Consider the following 23123-nt stretch of genomic DNA (forward strand, 5'->3'; position numbering starts at 1 on the left):
GCATCCGGCCGGCTCTTACGAAGGAGCCAAGTCTAAATTTGTCTTCAAGCCGCCCATCCTAGCTGATGGACAACTTATAGAGTGCACATAATGTAATGATGTTAGAAGAAATAGTTTCATCATCTACATTCCAATTATTAGCTAAAACATATCTAATAGCTAGATTTCAGAGCAGTGCCATTGTCTGGACTCATAAGCACAGATAATAAAAATAGTTTATTCATATGAAATATATTTCCCAGCTTTATATATCTATATTTATATATGTACATTGTCTCCTTGTGCAGCACTCTGTATTCCGGTCCCGCCTTAGGCGTGCTTGTGCATGTTGGGATACTGGGGCATCAGAGCCTTCTATAGATGCCCCAACTCCCAGCTACAAATAGAAATAGCTCTCTAATGTATTTCGGTTGTAATACCTTTTTACAAAGTAAGTGCGCTACATCTCACATACTTTAGTAATATTAAAAACAATTAGGTCAGGGTCATTTATTAACATCTTATGTACAAAATATTTATACTGGTCCATAAATGAAAAGAAACCGGTGATTAAGGCAAGAATCCTCATTTGAAGTTGGCATAGTCCGAAAATATATCCACAAAGTCTTGTACAACTCTGTAACAGAATTCATACTGCTCCTGCAAAAGGAAAGAAAAAAAACAGTCAAAGAATTGAAGTGAAGAACAATGAGGGCATACAGGTAAACAATGAGCTTTGATTAAAAAAAAATACAGCATTGCTTTGGGGCATTTCCTTTTTGTACCCATGCTTACCATTGAAAGTGCATAAAGCACACAGTCCGGCAAAAAGCAGGTTACGAAGATGCCCACCGTTCATTAAATGTTACATTTTCTTGTTACATTTTGTCTTTATGTAATATTATTGCATGAGTGGAAACATGGAGCAAATTGGCCGTACATACTGTTCTTTTAATTATTTATTCATGTATTTTCGGTTTGTATAGTGTGGGCATGACCCAAGGGCGACAGGGCACTTGAGAACGTTACATGGTCGACATTAACAGAACAAGCAGAAGAGCTGAAGTAAACATAGGTGATTTACATTAAAATTCGCAAATGTGATATTCCAGATACCTTTGAATGTCACATTGAGGATGTCAATTTTTCATCCGATCTTATGCAATCAATCGCTTATGCACGTAAATAATATAAAATCAATGATCTTAATGATATTTTCACTCATATGTTGCATTTATTCCTTCACTGATGTACCAGTAGGACAGAGCTAATGGGCGTGAAGGTAATGTGGAGAAATGGAACATTTACAAACATTAGTGGAATGGTGGGTATAGTGTTGGTTACACACAATGCCATGTGCGGAAGGGTAGCAGAGACATCACTAAAAGCATGGAGTTGTTCCCTTTAAGAAATTTGAAAAACCAACAGAACATCTGTCTTAATGTGGTAGCACTCTGGGCCAGTTAGCCAATATCCACAATGTTGTCTACAAAAAGTATACTCCTTCCTGTTGCTACAACAGATTAGTGAATAGTAATGAAACCGTTCTGAAGGAAAAAGTCCAGAGTTTTGGTCTTTTGACTATATCTGCTTTTACCAAGATACAAATGTTGAACCTGGCCGTTTTTATGGGTTAACGCCAAACGTTTTGCCACCTTGCTTATATTTATGTGACCTATTTTTGTTGGTTTTAGGATTCTGGGCACTTTACCACTGCTAACCAGTACTAAAGTGCATCTGTTCTATGTCTAAATTGTTTGGTGATTGAATTACCTATGATTGGCATATCTGACTTACTAGTAAGTCCCTAGTAAAGTGCACCGGAATACCCAGGGCCTGTAAATCAAATGCTACTAGTGGGTCAGCAGCACTGATTGTGCCACCCACATGAATTACCCTACAAACATGTATCAGACCTGCTACCGCAGTGTCTCGGAGTGCAGTTTTATACTGCCATTTCGATCTGGCATGTGCACACACTTCCCAGGCCCAAACATTCCCTTTTACTACATGTAAGTCACCTCTAAGGTAGGCCCAGGGCAGCCCATGGGCAGGATGCAGTGTATTCAAAAGATAGGACATGTGCTGGTGTGTTTTACATGTCCTAATAGTGAAATACTGCTAATTTAGTTTTTCACTATTGCAAGGCCTATCTCTCCCATAGGGTAACGTGGGTATTGCCTTGAAATATCTTTAAGGTGTAATTTCCCATTGGGAGATTTGGATTTTCGGACCTCTGAACTCACAATTTAAAAGTACATCTTTTGGGGAAGTTGTTTTTTAAATTGCGTGTTTGAAAATGCCACTTTTAGAAAGTGGGCTTTTTCTACCTTAAGCATTCTGTGCTTCTGCCTATCTGTAGAATCCACGTCTTGGTTAGGATGACAGTTGGGATCTTGTGCATTCACTCTAGACAGTCACACAAAGGAAGCTGAGTTGGGCCTTGCATATCCTGATGGGCCATCACCAGACTGATGGGCCTTCCTGAGCTAGAGTGGTGGGAGGAGTTGTCACTGACAACTGACTAGGGCTGTGCCCGTCCTCACACAAAGCTGTCTCCACCCCCCTGCAGTGTTTCTGGAGCTAGGTCAGGGAAACGCAGGGTCTGATGAAGGACAAAGACTTTCCTTTTAAGTTTGCCTACTTCAAAGGCAGAAAGGGGTATACGTATTGGACCTCTGACACTCTCAAATCAGAATGGTTCTGGACTGAGAGGATATTCTGCCAGGAAGAAGAGCTGGATGCTGTATGAGGGACTCCCACTCTGCTTGTTGATTTGTTGTGCTGGCCCCTGCTTCTGTACTGGGAGTTAAAGTACTGGATTTTGCTTTCTACATCCTGCTTTCCAAGGTTCACTAAGGGCTTGTGCATGCTTGCCTCCTGCTAAGAAGTCTTAGGGCAATCAGACTTCATTTGCAGCCCCTGAACTTCTCTGCAGGGAGTTCTGACCTGCCAAGTGGTGCCAATTCCAGTTCTGGGCCACTGGAGGTGGATTTGCTGCTAAGAACCAAGAAATCAACTCACAGCCCCTGTTTTTTTCCAACGCAGCACCGTTGTGTGGTTGAAAAACCAACACATCGCAGTTCTGCAGTCGAAAAATCGACACAGCGCCTGCCGTGCAGCTGAAAGATCACAGCAACCCGAGTCCTGACCCTCGTGTTACCGGCGTCTGTGACGAACGTTCTGACTCTGGCGCAGGTGCTGCTATGAGGCTGAAGAAATCAACGCTTCACCTGCTCCGTGGCTGTGACATCGACGCAGCGCCAGTTTCCACCATGGTCACATTGACACATCGCGTCTGGATTTTCGATGAATCGTCCCTGGGAGTCAAGTTCTTTATCGACGTTGCCCAGCAGTAAGGAAGCGAGGCTGCTTTTCTGGAAATCGACGCATCACCTTCCCTAACTGTAAGGAACCAATCCATCACCTCCTCTGACTGTAAGGAACCAACGCATCACCTCCCCTGCGCTGCAGTATGGAACCAACGCATCACCTTTTTTGGCAGTAAGGAACAGATGCATCACCTCCCCTGGGAGGAAGAAACCGATGCATTGCTTTCCTTTTCTGGCACCTCATCTTCCCTGCGCCTGTTTTCATCTTTGCTTTTGACGCACCCCAGGTACTTTGTGTTAAAATCGACACATCCATAGTTTCCAATGGGCGGAACTATTTTGAACCTTTAAAAGCGATATCTTTACTTGTGAATGTTGGATTTTTGTCAGTTTGGTCTTGATTTATTGAGATAAATATCAGTTATTTTTCTAAACTGGAGTGGCATTCAGTTGTTGTGTTTTCACTGTGTTACTGTGTATGCTTGTGCAAACGGTTTACTCATTGCCTCTGAGATAAGCCTGAGTGCTCATGCCAAGCTACCAAGGGGGTGACCAATGGTTATCTTAGCTGTGTGACTCCCTTACCCTGATTAGAATAAAGGTCAATACTTGGACAGGGTGAAAACGTCTGCCAACTAGAGACCCCCATTTCTAACAACAAACATCACCCTCAGCTTCATAACTGACTTGGTGCTCACCAACACATCCACCTGCAAGACGTTTAAAGGCAGTGTGCCCGTGCGATGCATGGCCCCAGGTAACCTTGCAAACTCATCCAAAATGGGAACAAAATTGTCTACCAAACCATCTGGAGGCAAAACAAGCCTACCAACCTTTGAAACCTTTCACTATAATCTAGTCCTGACCCTTCATCACTGCTTCAAAACACAGTTTAACAATTTTAGTGGTAATGGAAGACCACCCCACTGTGTCCCAGGCGACAGAGTGCATCTATGACAGATCAAAACGATGATGGATGACAAATCCACTTTGGCACTGTAGACAAGGAATAGCCACACTCAAACAAGGCTTGGGTTTGCATTATAGTAATAGCTGAGCTCAAACAGCCAGGCTAGGACCGCTACAAATGGTAACATGAGCAAACCCGACTAGTTTCAGCCTTCCTAGGCCTCCTCAATGAGGTGCAGCTTGAGTCTTATGGCACAGTAAGCACATACAACACATCTGGGGTATCTCCTGCACCTAAGGAAAGGAGCATCTTCCTGGCAGTTTTCAACACATTGCTCCTGGACTGTGTGGCCTGATTAATTAGCAGTGTCTGAAATTAATTCAAGCATTCAACCCATCACTTTTTAATTTTTCTAAATGAGCAGAAATGGAAGAAGAGTAACTACCTCACTGGTTCATGTGAGCCACTAGGGCACATGTGGATGAGTGAAGGATGATGGTATTTGTGGTCCTGCTGTGTGTGCATGCTGGATTTTCTAGAGAGCCCTGATTATGTGCTTTACTGTCATGCTCAGCTGGAACAGGAGTAAAGGTAAATAAACATTTATGAACATAGCCCACAGCCATCTCCTGAGTGTGATATGTGAAAGGGATTTCTAGTCCTCCATACTAGAAAGGAGGCACCTGATATTACATCGCACTATATCAGTGCTTAATTTGAGCCTACGGTTGTCTGTAAGGCAAATTGGCACTCATTTTTGTGGACCGGCAGTGCCCGGCACTTATTTTTCCACTCCAGACATTTACTGAGAACAAGAGGGGGAAAATCATGCAAGTGAGGAAGAAAATGACAAAGAAGCTGACATAAAGGAAGGAAGCAGAAATCTGCGAAAGCGTGTGCCTGGTATTGGATTAAATAGACATGAGGTTGATTCAAGGCAACACAGCCTTGGTATTTGGCGCTGACATATACGGCAAAGGTAGCAGGCTTCTGAATAGAGCTTTGGACACAGGAACTCATTTATTTAAGAATTAAGCAGAGATCACGTCCATACAGCAGGCAAATACACAGATCAGTTGTCTTGTCTGCCCCAGTCCGGGTAGAGACATCCTGAAGCCAACCAGAAAGTGGTGCCACCAGATGGAGTTTGAAGTACGCAGAGTGAGCAAAATGGGCTACATGTCTAAGAAAAAATGTAATTTAAGATCAGGAGAGTGAACAGTAGGAAGCCATACATGGTTTTACTTGATTCTGGCTGTACAGCATAGAAAATAAAAATATATTTATATTTTGGCAGAGCAGGCATCAACACTCAAAAGCTACATCACAAAACCAAGAGACAAGCTCGGGAAGCTAAAAAGATTAAAAAAAGTTCACAATGATTATAAAGTGAGAAAACAGGAAAGCCGTTGTGCCAACTGACCCTAATGAGATAAAGCACAGCGGCAACTCCTTGGGTTGGAGTCTTCCTCTGGAACTTATCATAGGACTATTGATGGCAGAGAAAAGTCGATCTGGTATGTGGATGTACCAAAGCAGTCTTGGCACCCATATTTGCAATGTAACAGTTACTGTGTGCTGATTGCTTTCTGGAAATTGAATTTCATGACACCTTCTAGCAAGTGGAAACAATTGTCAAACCCATGAAGAAAGTGGGTGTAGCGGTTTGGCCTAAAGCACCTTCACATCATCTTGCTGTAGTTACTATTGGTGCATTTAAAATGCAGATCCTGAGGATGCTCTTGCCCATGATTACTAATTTCAATTTTTAACCTGTGTTGAAGGACCATTGCACAAAATTCTGAGAGCACAATAAGGAGAAACTTGAAGTAGCTTAGAGATTTTCAAACAAACAAGTTCATTTGAGAACCACTTCTTACTAATGGGTAATTAACAAATACTAAATGTACATGTATGATAATAACCCTGCAGTTCTTAAACATTCATACGTATGCTGGGTCCGGTTGTTCACAATTCGCATGCACATTCTTGAACTGATTCTTGAACATGCATATGTAGTTGTTAACCTCTGGTTGTTAGTCTCCAACATGCATGGGCTCCTCTATCTTCATATGACAATTGTGGAAAACCTCCATCATGCCTGAAAATCTCCTTAGTGTGGGATTTTTGCAACTTGCACGAAGAAGATGTGTAATTGAACTAGCACAGATCAATTTGCAATGTATGCCCACAGCAGATATTCAGAGAGGAGACTGGTCCACAAAATCCATCATAAACTACTATGTCTCGCTACTTAAAGATTCAGCGACTAAGGTATGTTAAACTGAATCTCTACTGTTAGGTGGCAGCCAGTGAACAAAAGGTGCAGAAGAGGAGGCCCAATCCTTTACCCCAAGATCAGATGAAGTAGGAGAAATGTTAGACTTTGGCTAGCGGGAGGACGAAGCGAAGGGTGTTACCCAATTACACCAGGACTTATGCCTTTGATTGAACTATGATGATGCCCCATGGGCGAAAAACCAAATCGGTTTGTAATTACCGCTGATCCCGAGTACCATTGGCCGTTACCCGGTGGAGCTGTCCTATGCAGCTATAGAGGAGTCTAGCCATGGTTCACCCCCTCGGCCGTCACCTACCCAGCAGGACATTGTTTTTAATGGTGCTTCACGGTCTTGTATATCTTTCACTTTGACTGCTTGTTTCCCCTTAAGTCCCTTCCCCCCTTTAGTCTGCCTGACGCTATCTGCATTGCTTTTACCCTGTTTACCTTTCCCTCTCTACCTTCCATTCCACATTAGACGTTTTGTCTTTGCTATGAAACTAGTGTAATCTCATGTTCTTCTACTGTCTGTTCTCACCGCGGAGTCCAAACAACCTTGACCAATGCCCGTGGAGCTGTCCTATGCAGCTGTAGAGGAGTCTGGCTAGGGTTCACCCCCTCGGCCGTCACCTACCCAGCCGGACATTATTCTTAACGTTGCTTCACGCTCTTGTCTATCTTTCACTTTGACTGCTTGTTTCCCCTGTATACCTTTCCCCTCTATACCTTCCATTCCACATAAGACGTTTTGTCTTTGCTACGTAACGCGAAAATAACTTATGTTATTGTGTAATAGCATGTTTTTCGTCTTTCTGTTCTCACCGTGGAGTCCGAACAACCTTGGCCGTTGCCCGGTGGAGCTGTCCTATGCAGCTATAGAGGAGTTTAGCCCTGGTTCACCCCCTGGGCCGTCACCTACCCAGCCGGACATCTGACATTGTTTTCCTCGCCTCCCCGTTATGTTTCCTTCCCTCTATCTTTCTCTTATGTCTATACTTGGAATCTGTAACTTAAGTAATTATGTCATCTTTAACTTGCTGATCCTCATGTAAAGCGCTCTGATACCTACGAACCTAGCCAGCGCTAAATAAAACTTTGCAAATAAATAAATACCAACTCTAGAAGGATCAGCAACCAGGCCAAAGGTCAGGCGCACAGCTGTGGTTAAAACTGTACGAAGAAAAAAATAATCACAGTGAACTCTAAGAGAGAAAGGGACGGGTTGCCATACAGTCCCCAGAAAGCCCTGAATAAAAATCCAGAGAACGTCAAAACATAAATAGGTATCCCTCTGAGCTCCACAAAACAATAATGATGCAAACTTTCGCAAACTGTTATAAGGAATAGTTCAATCAGGTGCAGAAGTAATGTCTTTGATGATGAAAGATATGTCTGTTGAAGAAAGATGATCCACAAAATCAATGTAACGAAAACCCAATGTCTTTTAATAGAAGATTCTTCAGATATAATATCCACACAGCCACAGCCAGCACGTGTTTCATCAGATGCTAGTTATTGCATCGCTTGACTTCATCAGGGCTGCAACCCAGAAAATAAAACAACATATGTATATGTCAATCAAACTTAAGTCGATATAAACCCACCACCAAAATCCAAAGGTGTGGGAAAAGAAATTCCAAGAGAGACACCCAAGAAAATGGAGAAAATTATTAGAATGACACCAAAGTGAAGAGATGTATGTACCATATGTCCCTAGAACCCAGTATGCTGATATAAACAAAATATGCAAGTATGTTTGGAGAAACAGTCCCAACGTGCCAAGTAAAATGCAGAGAATAAGATCGAATAAATTACCTTAAACAATAACAAATCCAGCCTTTGTAAAGAAAATCTAAGTGATCCAAATTTTCGACAAGTGTGGAATTTATCTGGAATAAAGGTATACTGTCCTAAGTATTCATAGTCGAAAATAACAAAATCAACCGTCAATAATATGCCATGTCACCTATATGAAGAAACATAACTAGTCCAGTACTATTAGTGCGACTACACACTGAAAACATGCTTTCACAAAAGAAATAAAGTCATAAACTAGTTATCTGTCAAGTTCCACATAACGTCCCTGAAATGAATAACATTACTACATTTGTGTATGCAAATCGATAGTAAGGAGTATAGCCTCACCTCATTGCACACTCTTCCCGTACTCTTATTCGTTTTGCTCGATAAAAATTCATCCAATATGTGGGATACACGAGTACATGTACCTGTCAGAAGATTACAAGTCCGTTTTAATATTAATACCACTAATAAGCAACCCTGTTCCCCTCCTCGTCGGCACTCACCTGTCCTATTCAAAAACCGTACGTTCTCATGCGTCTCGTGGCTTTCGCAATGGCGTTGAACCCAAGCGCCATATTTAAGTCTTTATCGTAGATGCAAGTTGCAAGCGCCATGTTGACCTGCCCCATATTTCAGTTAGGCGCAAATAACTCTAACTACTTGGATGTGTAAAGGCTGAAATAAATTAAACGATAAAAGCCGTGACCCATAAGTATTGTAGTCACGTAATATACCTAAATGTTAATATGCTATCGAATCATAAATGTTAACTCCTGTAAATTAGTAATATGACTTAGTTGACCATTGCAACGTCACATATCATAATATGTGCATTATACGATAATATATATCTAAAACCACTGCCATAAATCAAAAAGTGTTGGGAAGTCGAAATAGTCCTCTTTCGGTTTCCATAAGGACTCCCAATAGACAGTTACTTATCGTTTCAATTGCTGTTTCCTAAATGTTCCAAATAAATCTGAAGTTATCATATTGCGATCGATCTTACTAACCTCATAAAGATAAAATAATTTACCGTGTTGCCAATTACAGAAAGTATGCAGAATTTGCTAAAAGTGAGAAATGTAATTAACCAACAAAGAACAGAGACACACCTCGAACCGGCGCTCTCAAAACTAGCTGTCTAATCTCAAGCCTCATTGCTACGAGAAATATCCTGAAAATCAGTCATGACAGTATACCGATATCCACAGTTCACCACTATATATCTCCAATTATTCTGTATGTGTGTCGGAAAAAGGGAGAGGATGAATACGAGGAAAAATAGAAGTGAGAAAATGTATTCGAAAAAGGTAGAAAATCTCTACATGTTATTATAGTAATTACATAATAGTTATACACATCATATACGAAAACGTCAATTTGCATTAGCATTATAACTAAACAGAGTAACCAAAACCATAATTATTAAGAAACGCGTATTTGTAGCATACAGAAAATGATCCACATCCATTGGTTATAACAGGAAACATTTTATAATCAGACCATCCAAAATTGAATTAACATTACACATAGGGCTGAAATATATGTTTATCACTTGGAGCTGTAGGTGATTAATTTATTCACCCAAAAAATACTGTAGCTCGGAATCCAGATTAAGACCATCCTCAACTGCTCTAAGCTTCATGATCCATCTTGCTTCAGTCCGTCTCAATTTAAGTACTTTATTGCCGCCTCTACTGTCCAACGTTACCTGCTCAATCCCATGATACATAAATCTGTAATTATCCTCTTCATGACAGTTTTGGACTAAATGGGCAGCAATCGGGTACCTCGTATCTCCATTTTTTAGAGCACGAAAGTGCTCAACCATCCTGTCTCTCAATCTTCTCACGGTGCTACCTACATAAATCTTCTTGCAGGTACACACGATCACATAAACAACATACATCGTATCACACGTGATAAATGACTTGATAATATGTTTGCCTGTATTATTATATTCAAAGTGTTGGTCTGATTATATTATGTTTCCTGTTATAACCAATGGATGTGGATCATTTTCTGTATGCTACAAATACGCGTTTCTTAATAATTATGGTTTTGGTTACTCTGTTTAGTTATAATGCTAATGCAAATTGACGTTTTCGTATATGATGTGTATAACTATTATGTAATTACTATAATAACATGTAGAGATTTTCTACCTTTTTCTAATACATTTTCTCACTTCTATTTTTCCTCGTATTCATCCTCTCCGTGGTGTTTCTTTCCCTTTTTCCGACACACAAAGAATAATTGGAGATATATAGTGGTGAACTGTGGATATCGGTATACTGTCATGACTGATTTTCAGGATATTTCTCGTAGCATTGAGGCTTGAGATTAGACAGCTAGTTTTGAGAGCGCCGGTTCGAGGTGTGTCTCTGTTCTTTGTTGGTTAATTACATTTCTCACTTTTAGCAAATTCTGCATACTTTCTGTAATTGGCAACATTGTAAATTATTTTATCTTTATGAGGTTAGTAAGATCGATCGCAATATGATAACTTCAGATTTATTTGGAACATTTAGGAAACAGCAATTGAAACGATAAGTAACTGTCTATTGGGAGTCCTTATGGAAACCGAAAGAGGACTATTTCGACTTCCCAACACTTTTTGATTTATGGCAGTGGTTTTAGATATATATTATCGTATGATGCACATATTATGATATGTGACGTTGCAATGGTCAACTAAGTCATATTACTAATTTACAGGAGTTAACATTTATGATTCGATAGCATATTAACATTTAGGTATATTACGTGACTACAATACTTATGGGTCACGGCTCTTATCGTTTAATTTGTTTCAGCCTTTACACATCCAAGTAGTTAGAGTTATTTGCGCCTAACTGAAATATGGGGCAGGTCAACATGGCGCTTGCAACTTGCATCTACGATAACGACTTAAATATGGCGCTTGGGTTCAACGCCATTGCGAAAGCCACGAGACGCATGAGAACGTACGGTTTTTGAATAGGACAGGTGAGTGCCGACGAGGAGGGGAACAGGGTTGCTTATTAGTGGTATTAATATTAAAACGGACTTGTAATCTTCTGACAGGTACATGTACTCGTGTATCCCACATATTGGATGAATTTTTATCGAGCAAAACGAATAAGAGTACGGGAAGAGTGTGCAATGAGGTGAGGCTATACTCCTTACTATCGATTTGCATACACAAATGTAGTAATGTTATTCATTTCAGGGACGTTATGTGGAACTTGACAGATAACTAGTTTATGACTTTATTTCTTTCGTGAAAGCATGTTTTCAGTGTGTAGTCGCACTAATAGTACTGGACTAGTTATGTTTCTTCATATAGGTGACATGGCATATTATTGACGGTTGATTTTGTTATTTTCGACTATGAATACTTAGGACAGTATACCTTTATTCCAGATAAATTCCACACTTGTCGAAAATTTGGATCACTTAGATTTTCTTTACAAAGGCTGGATTTGTTATTGTTTAAGGTAATTTATTCGATCTTATTCTTTGCATTTTACTTGGCACGTTGGGACTGTTTCTCCAAACATACTTGCATATTTTGTTTATATCAGCATACTGGGTTCTAGGGACATAAGGTACATATATCTCTTCACTTTGGTGTCATTCTAATAATTTTCTCCATTTTCTTGGGTGTCTCTCTTGGAATTTCTTTTCCCACACCTTTGGATTTTGGTGGTGGGTTTATATCGACTTAAGTTTGATTGACATATACATATGTTGTTTTATTTTCTGGGTTGCAGCCCTGATGAAGTCAAGCGATGCAATAACTAGCATCTGACGAAACACGTGTTGGCTGTGGCTGTGTGGATATTATATCTGAAGAATCTTCTATTAAAAGACATTGGATTTTCGTTACATTGATTTTGTGGATCATCTTTCTTCAACAGACATATCTTTCATCATCAAAGACATTACTTCTGCACCTGATTGAACTATTCCTTATAACAGTTTGCGAAAGTTTGCATCATTATTGTTTCGTGGAGCTCAGAGGGATACCTATTTATAAATAAATACCAACACTCTTCTTAAACATATGAGGCATAATTCCATCCGGAAAATAAGGCATACTTTGCATTGAGTGCTACAAGACCATCTGCATCAAAGATTAAAATGGCAAATTGGAACCTGGCAATAGAAGAAACAGGAAGAAGTGACCCCAAATAGTTTCTATTTAGGCTTTTAAAATTCTGTTTATTTACCCCTGTACCTGTACAATACTCCTTTTTTTAATGTAAAGCTCCAAATGTAGGTGTGTTCCCTGTGCTTTAAATACAGAAAAAACTTATAGAACGAGCTGCATATGCTGGTTACAAATAGAACTTATTCCATCTTTTCTTCTTGTACTATTCATTCTTACTTTGTAAAGGGGCCCTGCACCCAACAACCATGGCTAATGAAAATGGCTGGAGGTTTAGCACCATATGCTGTGAACTACAATGCATTTACACAGTTTCAGTGATGCCTCTGCTGATGTTAATGATCATATCTGATGACATCCGAGATCTCAATGAAGATGTAGTTTGTGATGTCATCTGTGACATCATGAGTGCAGACGAAAGCAGTAGATGCAGACATGGTTGCACTACTCAGTGCAATTGATGAATAATAGTTTTTTTGATTTATGTGAAATTCTTTGTTATATTAGATATGTCTTATATGTTTTATTATTTGGAAATATTAGTCTACGTTTAACCTATGGTGGTACCTATAGTTCAGATGTTTTGGCAAAGGGGTGTATTCACAAAGATTGCATAAAAGCATATACAAAGTGTCAAAATATGCAATGTGCAAATTGAATTTTGTAGTTGTGGGTCAATGCGCCGAAACAATGAGTGAAAAGTCAGATTCACATATATGAGGACATGCATAAAATGCATATTGCTCATGCATACAATCCACAAGTGTTATATGTGCAGCAGAGCAAAAGAAGGGAATTATGGAGCTAGCTATAATCCCTTTTAAAGACTTTGCGAGAAGTAAGAACAAGCATTTGCAATGCAATAGGTCTCGCATTAGGAAAGTTTGAGCTATTGGCATTGTAAATGACAATATTTTTGTATGTGTTGGTTTTGAAAATGGATACATTAATAGCATTGTTATTTACAATCCCAATAGCTTAAACTTTTGCAAATGTGACACCTATTGCATTTGTAATGCAATATGTGTTGTGTTGAGAGTGGGAGAGCGGGACAGTGGGAGAGTGGGTGGGAGAGTCAGTGAGTGGGTGGGTGGGAGAGTCAGTGAGTGGGTGGGAGAGTGAGTGGGTGGGTGGGAGGGAGAGTCAGTGAGTGGGTGGGAGAGTGAGTGGGTGGGTGGGAGAGTCAGTGAGTGGGTGGGAGAGTCAGTGAGTGGGTGGGAGAGTGAGTGGGTGGGAGAGTCAGTGAGTGGGTGGGAGAGTCAGTGAGTAGGTGGGAGAGTCAGTGAGTGAGTGGGAGAGTCAGTGAGTGGGTGGGAGAGTCAGTGAGTGGGTGGGAGAGTCAGTGAGTGGGTGGGAGAGTCAGTGAGTGGGTGGGAGAGTCAGTGAGTGGGAGGGAGAGTCAGTGAGTTGTAGGGCTGGATTACATTCCATGGCTTCCAATTAAAATTACCATCGGACAATGAATCCAGCAAATAAGGACTTTGGCTAAACAGCTCCCCCATTACCTGTTAAGACATTTTTCATCAAGTATCACTTGGACGCTCATGGACTGTGTGCTTGTGGCAGCTGTATGGGGCATTTGTTATTAGCATGCATAAGCTACTGCTGAAGGTCTTCGAGCAGTTTCCGGTTTTGCTTTATTATGCCTGAACATTAGTATGCAAACTACTAAAGATATTTCAATGTGATTCTCTCGAGGCTCGTTAGTCCCTTATCACATCCCCAAATTCTCCTACAGACTTTACAGACTTTAACTTAGAGATTACTCTCCAGGTTAAGAGGGAAAAAAAAACTAAACATACACGGCGTTCCTGGCGATCAGAATCACGGCAGTAATGGTAACTGCTTTTGCTACTCGAAATGCGAGCCTTAGCGATTTTATTTAGGAGTGGCTATAATTAAACATAATGCATTTTATTTTTCTTGACTGCTGTACTGACCTGTGAACAAAAGAAACTAATTCTGACTGCCAGAAGAGAGCATCATAGTTGCATCCCAGAATCATGCAAGGTCAATAGCCACTGCACAGTATGCCTTTTACAGTAAAATAACAAGGAAGTGTCAGCACAGAAAAGCGGGCGAATAAAATAAAACACAACTTTTACACATATCGAAGTCCTATGTGCTGACGCGGTGCCCAGGGTGATGTGTCTACAGACAGGAAAGGGTTAAAACGCAAACTCACCGCAGCAGCCCGGCTTCAACAGGAAGCCAGGCAACCTTTGTTGGGACGGGGGCGGGGCCGGACACGCGACCGGAGCTTCCCAGGAGGCAGGCTGCAGTGGCTGGCGCATGGCTCCGGTGCAGAGAGAGGAGAGCCCTGCGTGCAGCCGGCGTCCGCCCGGGAAGCCAAGGAGCGGAGTGCCGGTGTCCCTGTGCCCGTTGACGTCGGAAGAGTCCTGCGGAGTAGAAGTCCCGGTGAGTGGGGCTGCAGCGTGTGTATGTGTGTGTGTGCGCGCGCCTGTGTGTGCGTGCGTGCATGCAGAGGGGTGGGGGCTGGATGTGTCCGGTGAGTGGGGCTCCGTGCTTGCGTGTCTGTGTGTATGCAGAGGGGTGGGTGGGGGGCGGCAGCGTGTGTGTGTGAGCGCCCGCCTGTGTGTATGCGTGCATGCAGAGGGGTGGGGGCTGGCTGTGAGTTACTCTGCGCAAGCGCGGCTCAGACGCGCGCTCCCGCGGTCAAAACTGAGACTGCAAAAGCGCGCGTCTGAGTCGTGTCCACTCTCCTGAATACGGGTCACATTAGGTCTGTAGCAGACACTCTCAATGCTCACGCATTGAGAGTACGTCTGCTCGACCTAAAAAAAGGAATTAAAGGGATCTCAAAATGGCTGAAATTGGAAATATGGAGGGCAAATTTTATTAAAGCACAGGACATAAATAGATGGACAGGGCTAGAAGCCCTTTCAATAACAGGGAGGTCACGCTAGAAAATGGTGGCTGACAATTCTTTAAATCACCGAGGGTGGTGACTGAAGACATGTTAAGACATTGAACAAATGGCTAGGAAGATTGGACTGAAGGCCGTTTTTAGTGTTGGTCAGAAAAGTGGAAAAGGCATTTAGGGTCTGTCAAAACGTGCCTGTGTTTGGGAAGGTGGATCTGAGGACATTTTCACGAACCTGGTAGGTGGACAGAATGATGTGTGTAAGGGTCTTTCTAAAACTCTTAGTGGACGAGTGTGTAATAAATTTCAGAATCTGAGGCCTTGTACAAACTGAAGAGGATCTAGCAAAAGGCAGGAAGGTTTGACAGTAGCATGCCCTGGGCAGGTGTGCAGATTATAACATACCTGGATATGTCTACTTCTACCCATTCAAAGAGCTGCACACTTTCCTCTTAAGTCTTCCAAACTTAAGCAAAGCAAGTCCGTTTGAGATTATGAATTCCCACTGGGGTGAGGCTGGACCACCCACAGCCCCTTTACAGGTGTAAACATGGGCAAACCGTGTGTGCAGCCTCTCTCCACTATTTACGTGCACAAGCTCACTGATCATAGAGTGTTGAGTCAAGCAAGAGGAGACACAGTAGCTGTTCCACAACTTTTTTTAACGGGCGACCCAAATTCTAGTAATGCTTCTTACATCTTACTTTCCCGTTAAAGACTGTTGACCCAGCATTCAGCAAGAATGGCTAGATAACCACTTTCGTAAAAACCCGCTGAGGCCTTTGAACAAAGCTTCATTATTGACCGAATATAGAGTAATACTGTAGAAACGTTGAGAGTAATAATGATTGTGGTTAATTCCAGCAGAGCTGCTAACATTTTTCCTATATGTCATACAGAATTTCAAAAAGGGAGGATTTATTGGAAGCAGAGAATGGACCTACTAATTTCACCTGCTTCATTCTTGCCGATAAGGAGTCTTCCACAGATTAAACAAAACTTCACAGCAGACAGCAAAACCTTGATCGCCTCATCCAAACATCCACCAATTCGAATTCGTTTACCCAGATGACAGTGTGGCATGAGACAATCAAATTCTTTAATGCAATCAGTAGGGTCACTTACAGCTACTGCAGTAATTTAACAAGTGTTCTAAAAACTAAGCCTCGAAGAAATTGCCTTTGATGTGACTGCATTTCTCCTTTCATGTTATTATTGTAAGGTCGCTGGGTTCCAACTGGCAAGTAGCAATTTGCATCAAATTACCAAACTACAAATGGTTATGTGATAATGTAACAATGCCCTGCAGGTCAGGCACTACATATTACTTAATCAGTATCTGTGATAATAGCTTGACTTAGCTTGGCCATTAAACTCTCCCCGCAGTTCATTAAGTACAAGATAATGACCCCTCTTTATTCCATTAATTCAAAAGTAAATGCATAATTTTCACTTTTTCAGGGCAGCACTAAAACCACAATTCTAATTGGAACAATGACCTTTAAGCAGGAAAGTACTACGTTTTCAATCATACCAGCGTTTGCACCATGTGAGGCCTCTGCATGCGTAAACTCTTCACCGTTTGGAAGACGTCCAAAAGCCCCTCGGCTTTCACTCGCTCAAGAATATTACTCAGTGCAATGAATGTTCCTGTTCTTCCAGCTCCAGCACTAAAATAAAAAGGTTACAGTTATTAAAAAATGGGCCTCACTCCATTCTAATACCATCAAACCAAAATATAGAGCATAAAACAAATCCCTTCATTGGTATACAATAGCTTGAGTAAAAATAAAGTAGAAGACTGTATTTGCCTCAATTTAGCAACACAGCCGGTCATGAATTTCTCCAGCTTTGCATTGCGTGCCTCCGTGTTGGGTAGAAAGAGAGAGGCAATGGCTGCGTAATTGTGAATTTCATTTTTTTTGTTTTACATTTTAGGCGCAAGCCATGAAGATCCTTCCAAATGATGTTTTGTCATGTCATCTGTGATACGTGAAGCCATCAGCAGGGAATTGGGGAGGGGAGGGTTGAGTACCTTATCTTAAATTGCAAATTCAGCGATTTTTTTTTAACTGAAAGGTGTATCGATACCTTCCCTTTATTTGTTTTAAGAAATATTCTGAGGTTCTCTCAACAAATGCTACTGTGAAAGGACTGAAGGAAACCACAGCCTATCCTTAAAGATTTTTTTTAGTGAATTTGTGTTTGATGATACAGTACACCAAACAGTGGCAACTAGAGACAAACTTCGGGGGAGGGGCTAATAGGTTCGGGCAAAGAGGTAATATAGGCATTTCCAGAAGTGGGGTCGAAGCTATCCTCATAGCCAATATGAGAAAAACAAGTGAGAAATTGTACAATGTAAACATATTTGGACAAACTTGATATTATAACAAGCATATTTTCTGTAAATTTGCCACTGTTCCTAGGCTACTCACATTGAACTTTGAAAAACAGATTGATTGCACTGACAACTAAAAAAACAGCTTCTATAAATACAAATCCAAAGCGCATAAGACATGTTTTCACAAAGTTATTTCAACACAACACCCCTTTTGCCAATTCCCTGATTCCTTCTGTGCTTGACAATTTGCTTGCAAAATATTTATAATTGCAAATCCAGAAATATGCTGCTGCTCCATTAATGACTAAAGGTACAATGAAGTTTACATAACTGGATGTTGCAAAATATTCATGGGTGAGTCTGCCCTTACATACATGTCTCAAAATATTAGGCTTAGTGGTAGGGCCTAATTTGAGCCAGTGGTTGCATTAGGGCTCACCTGCACATAATCTTGGGGTCCTGTACTAATTTGTCCTCATCAGACTTTGTTCCAGAACAAGGGAGAGAAAAACACAAAAGGGGGAAAGGAGAAAGATGCAAAAATGATGACAAAGCATGAAAGCAAAAACGAAAAAGAACATGCAAGAGTGAGATAAAGGGGTAGGGAGTGCCTTGTGGTGGGTGAAAATGACACACAGTAGAATCACGTCTAGACAGTCTTGGTATTTGGCTCTCCAGACATTCAAAATTGCCAGGCGAAGGCTCCTGAGCAAAACTTTGGAACCCGGCTTTTATTATTTTATGAATTAAGGCCTGCTTTGTGGGTTACCACATGTTAAATTGGGGTAGGTAACTGGCAAGTCACAGGTTTAATTCCCCAAATACCATTTCCTCTTACGCAGGTATTGTGTGCCAATGAGTTGGTAATATTACTGCATGTAAATTCGCTGCTACACACCTGTGCTACACTAAACAAAATCCAATGGTTATTGTTGTCGAGCCACATTTAGCAGTTTCCATATATGTAAGCATACTGAGCCACATCCAGGCAGGAATGCATCAGGCTGTTATTGACATGCTGGCAGAAAAAGTTGGCTTGCAGGGAGTATAATGGACAGAAGTGCCAATCTCAATGGAAGAGGTCTAGTTAACTACAGATGCAAAGTTATTTTTCAAGAAGATTGGTCCAATTCCAAGTCCCTGTAAAGATGGATAGAATCAAAGGCAAGGGAGAGGTCAAGTAATAGGCATGCCGGTACTCCATTTGAATCTGTTGCAGTGTTTAAATCATCCTCTGTGAAGTCAGTGCTGATTTGTGCCACAGCCACACCAGAATCTGTTTAGTTAATCTAAGAGAAGGTTACTTTGAATGTAGCTATATGTCTTGATGCTGATCTTTCAATCTTTTTGTCTATAAACAGTTTTTGTGTGTAAGTGAGAAGGAGACCTTGTTTAGAGGCCGCTTTGTTTTAGGGAGTTCTTTTGAGAAGAGACCTTTATTCAAGGAGTTGTCGATAGTTCTGGCTAGATTAGTTGCAGAGCTATTAATAAGGATATCCCTGCATATATGAGCAGAACATGGGTCTACCAATGATCGCGCTGGTCTACAAGCTATTGCAGCCTTAGTAAAGGCCTGTGTGGTCAGGAGGTTAATGGTGAGTAACCAGTGGTCGTTTTCATAACTTGTTTCCTAGTGAACTCCGCAGCACTGCTGGAATTGTGATTGAGCAATAGAGAGGGAAGCAGGGGGTCTAAAATCTTTTTGAGGGTGGAAGTAATGCAGGTGTGTCATGCATACAGCAGGTCCAGAGGCCTTTGAATGTGCTGACAAGTCATCATGATGTCCTAAGTTACTGCCACTTCAGGTACTCTGGTTAGATGACTCTGTTACCTGTGACCTGTTCCAGTTGGTCTGTCATTGTGATCTAGAGGCCCATCATCAGCCTTTCCTGTTCAGATCTCCTTTCTCATGTTTATGTCTCTTGACCACAGTATACTCTTCAGGCTACAGATCATCTCTACAGGACATAGGGCAGGTTCCTATAAAACATCGCGGCCAAGACCTGGCACGAGCTCCTGATCGACATCAGACACATCCCCTCCCTGAAGATCTTCAGGAAGACTCTCTTCGACTGAGTGAAGCTGCCTCCCCCCTCCCCCCTCCCCCCAGCGCCTTGAGACCCTCACGGGTGAGTAGTTCACTTAAAATTCCCCCGATTGATTGATTGGCTCCAGTCAGCTTTCTTTGCTACTTACTCTTAATTCTAATACTTATTCTGACAGGACAACTGTGCACTGTGCACTACCTAGCTCCATGTACCAACTGGGGAAACAGCCATAACAATGCATGCCTTACATGGCATGCCTTTACAACGCGTTGTTACAACGCGAACCATTACATCACAAGTAGTTTCAACAACTTGCTGTAGGGGGCACACTGGTGTTGGATTTAGAATCCAACACCTTCCGTGCTGTTGCATGAACTGGAGTAGGAATAGTAAATTATACTATTCTTAAGTCCAGCGTGCCCCCTACAGCAAGTCGTTGAAATGACTTGCGATGTAATAATTTGCATTGTAACAATGCGTCATTGTAAAGACCACGTTGTAAAGGCATGCGAAGAAAAAGTATATATTCACTGATTCTATGTCAGGACCGGAGGCTTCAGATTATGCTTTTCTCTCTCCGCTGTTTATTAACAGAAAACACATAGCAGCCAGAAAAGCAAAACTTGTAAAGGATATGCTATACCACTCAACACTGGGATAAACATATCTCCAAAAAACATCAAACACATGGGATAAACTACAACTCCCATCAGTCCATAAACATAGTCCTTCCATAGTGTCCACTGCGCTAAGGTAGGGCATCCATCTTGTGATCCCATCCTCTTTCTTCGCTGCTACGCAGCCAGTTAAGTGCCTTCCCTGTTCTCTCCCTCGTTTTTGGGTGTAGTGAGAGCGTTTTGGGGTTTGGTACTGCGTGTGTTATTGCAAATTGTGTGGGCTCTTGTTGTGGGGGTTTTCAAAGGTTTTGTTTCCCTTGCAGAGCCCGTGTTTCTTGCCTTTGTCGCGGGGACGTTTCGCCCCTAACGCGACTGTCCCCGGAATTGCGGCTCGTTTCGCTTGCCGCTAGAGGGCGCTGCCGCGTCTCGTTCTCCTCAGCGCGTCTTTCCCTTCATCGGGAGCCGCGCTGAGGAGAGCGATCGCGCCAGAGCCTTCGACTGCTGCCCCACCGTGACGCCCGACCAGGGTTGTACTGCCCCAGTATCTTGACGCCCGTTTGTGGGTCTGTACTTGCGGTTTTACCGCGCTGACGCCTGCGGGCGGTATTTGGTTCAGCACTTGCCGATTTTACTCGGCGTCATTTGCATATTTGTTCTGTGAGCGCGCTGGGGGGCGGCTTGAGACCCGGTCTTGTTTAAGAGGGTCAGCGCGTTCAGAGGGGTGCTGCCTCTTGCTGTCTGGTGTGCCAGATATTCAAAGCCTTTGCTAACCTCTGGTTAGCCCACACTGCTGGTGCCTGGGCCAGTCTACAACCTCATTCCCCGCCCTAAAGGACTTAGTCATGGCAGAGGGATATTATGTGGAGGAGGAAACCCACCAATACTTGGGGGATGACGAATTTTATGAAGCTGTCGATCAGTCCATCTATAGGTGTGTACAGGAGATCGTGGGGCCTATGGAGGATAGACTCTCGGCCCGCATTGTGGAGGAGTGCACTAAATTGGCCTCTACGGTACCGGGTACCCAGGGTTCTGCCCCTGCCACTTCTGAGATTAAACCACCTGCCCCCAAGAAGGTATGCAGGGATAGTGGCTCCGGAGGGTCGCAAGGGGTGGATAAGGACGCCTTTGAACGCCTCCGGGATGCGTTCCTGGCTAAGGCAACGGAGCCTGACACCCCTGCGTCGCTCCCAGCCCCGGGCCCTTCGGGGTCGACCGCGACAGCCCCTTCCTCCCCGGGAGGGCTCTCCCCGGCGGACACGGATGACGACGAAGATTCAGTGCGCTCGTGGCGCCCGTCCGGATCAGCGGCGGAGTTGCCTCATGACGCCTCAGGTATGCTTGACCCGGACGATATTATCCATCCGAGGTCGGCAGCCTGGGCACCGGGCGACAAAGTCGCGAAGTTCGTGGCGGGACGTCTACGCAAGCCACTGGAGCAGGAGGCACGTAGTTGCCTCAGGGGAGAGTGTCCGCGGCCTTCACTGGAGGGCAAAGTGGCCCTGACCCCTGAGTTAGACGGGAAAATGGCTACTTTTATGGCAAAGTTTGTTAAGGACCCGCGAAAAGGCATTGACCGTTCCTGGCGGTCATGCCAAGACAAGCTTTTAGATACAATAGGCCCCTTAACGAAGATCCTCGACATGGCGGAGGAGGCCAAAGTTTCCGGTTCCACAATTTCACCGGAAGTTCTCTCTAATTGGGCTCAGAGGGCAGTGATATTTTTGGGCAACGCTAATTGCGCCCTTTCAACAGAGCGTAGACGCTCGCTGCTCATTAAGTTAGATCCTAAATTGGGAGACCTGGCCTCGTCAGAGGCGGGAGCAGTAGCGCAGGGCGGCCTATTTGGAGATCTATTCATAAAAGAACTGGGGAAATTTGTCTCCACCTTTTCATCCCTAGACAGAGCACAGTCCACCATAAAAAGGGTGTTTAACCAGCGTTTTTCCCGGGGGGCCGGCCGTGGAAGGGGCCTCACGTCCGGCCGTGGTGGACAGAACCAACCAAATAAGGGTCAAGGCTCCGGCAGAGGTCAATACAACTCCTCGGCTAATTACACTAACTTCTACCCCTCCAGGGGTCAACGCTTCAGAGGAGGCCGCGGCGGCTTCAGGAATGACGCACACAACAACAATTCTCACGGTGAGTGTAATCCCGGCGGACCAGGTCCAGATTGGGGGGAGACTGGCCTGCTTCCAGGAGGCCTGGTCAGCACTTACGAAGGACGCGTGGGTTCTTCAGACAGTGCGTGGGTTCCACATAGAATTTTACGATCACCCGATTCAATTAAGGGATCCACGGCCCATTCTTTTTTCCCAAGGGGATGCCCGGTTGATCGACGAGGAGGTCTTGGCTCTGTGCCAGAAAGGCGCCATCTGTCGTTCAACACGGCATCCTTCAGGTTTCCGCAGCAACATTTTCCTGGTGGAAAAGACGGATGGCGGCAAGAGACCGGTGATAAATCTCCGAGAGTTCAACGGTTGGTTGGTTTACAACCATTTCAAGATGGAGGGGATCCATCTTCTCAGGGACGTCCTACGGGCGAACGACTGGATGGTCCGTTTGGACCTGAAGGACGCTTACTTGGTAGTGCCCATCCACCCGCCTCACCGTCGGTTCCTGCAGTTCCTCTGGCGGGACCAGGTTTACGAGTTCACAGCCCTTCCTTTCGGACTCTCCTCGGCCCCGTGGTGTTTCACCAAATTGTTACATCCAGCGGTGGAGGTCCTTCGGAGTCAGGGCATCCGAATGATCGTCTATCTAGACGAC

At 43.1% G+C, this 23123-nt stretch overlaps 1 protein-coding gene across 2 annotated transcripts in view; it reads right to left on the bottom strand.

Annotated features, from left to right (window-relative positions):
• Positions 1-474: 474 nt before the first annotated feature.
• Positions 475-23123, bottom strand: part of PTPRE (protein tyrosine phosphatase receptor type E) — a 566294-nt gene continuing 543645 nt past the window's right edge. For both annotated transcript variants that reach the window (XM_078643508.1, XM_078643509.1), the window contains 2 exons: positions 16880-17015; positions 475-639 (listed from right to left, as the gene is read on the bottom strand). In XM_078643508.1, the coding sequence (XP_078499634.1) occupies positions 565-639; positions 16880-17015 (211 nt within the window). In that variant the 3' untranslated portion in view covers positions 475-564. The remainder of the gene's footprint in view (positions 640-16879; positions 17016-23123) is intronic.

The sequence above is a fragment of the Lissotriton helveticus genome, chromosome 5_1 (genome assembly GCF_964261635.1).
Source record: "Lissotriton helveticus chromosome 5_1, aLisHel1.1, whole genome shotgun sequence".
In the NCBI taxonomy this organism is placed as follows: domain Eukaryota; kingdom Metazoa; phylum Chordata; class Amphibia; order Caudata; family Salamandridae; genus Lissotriton; species Lissotriton helveticus.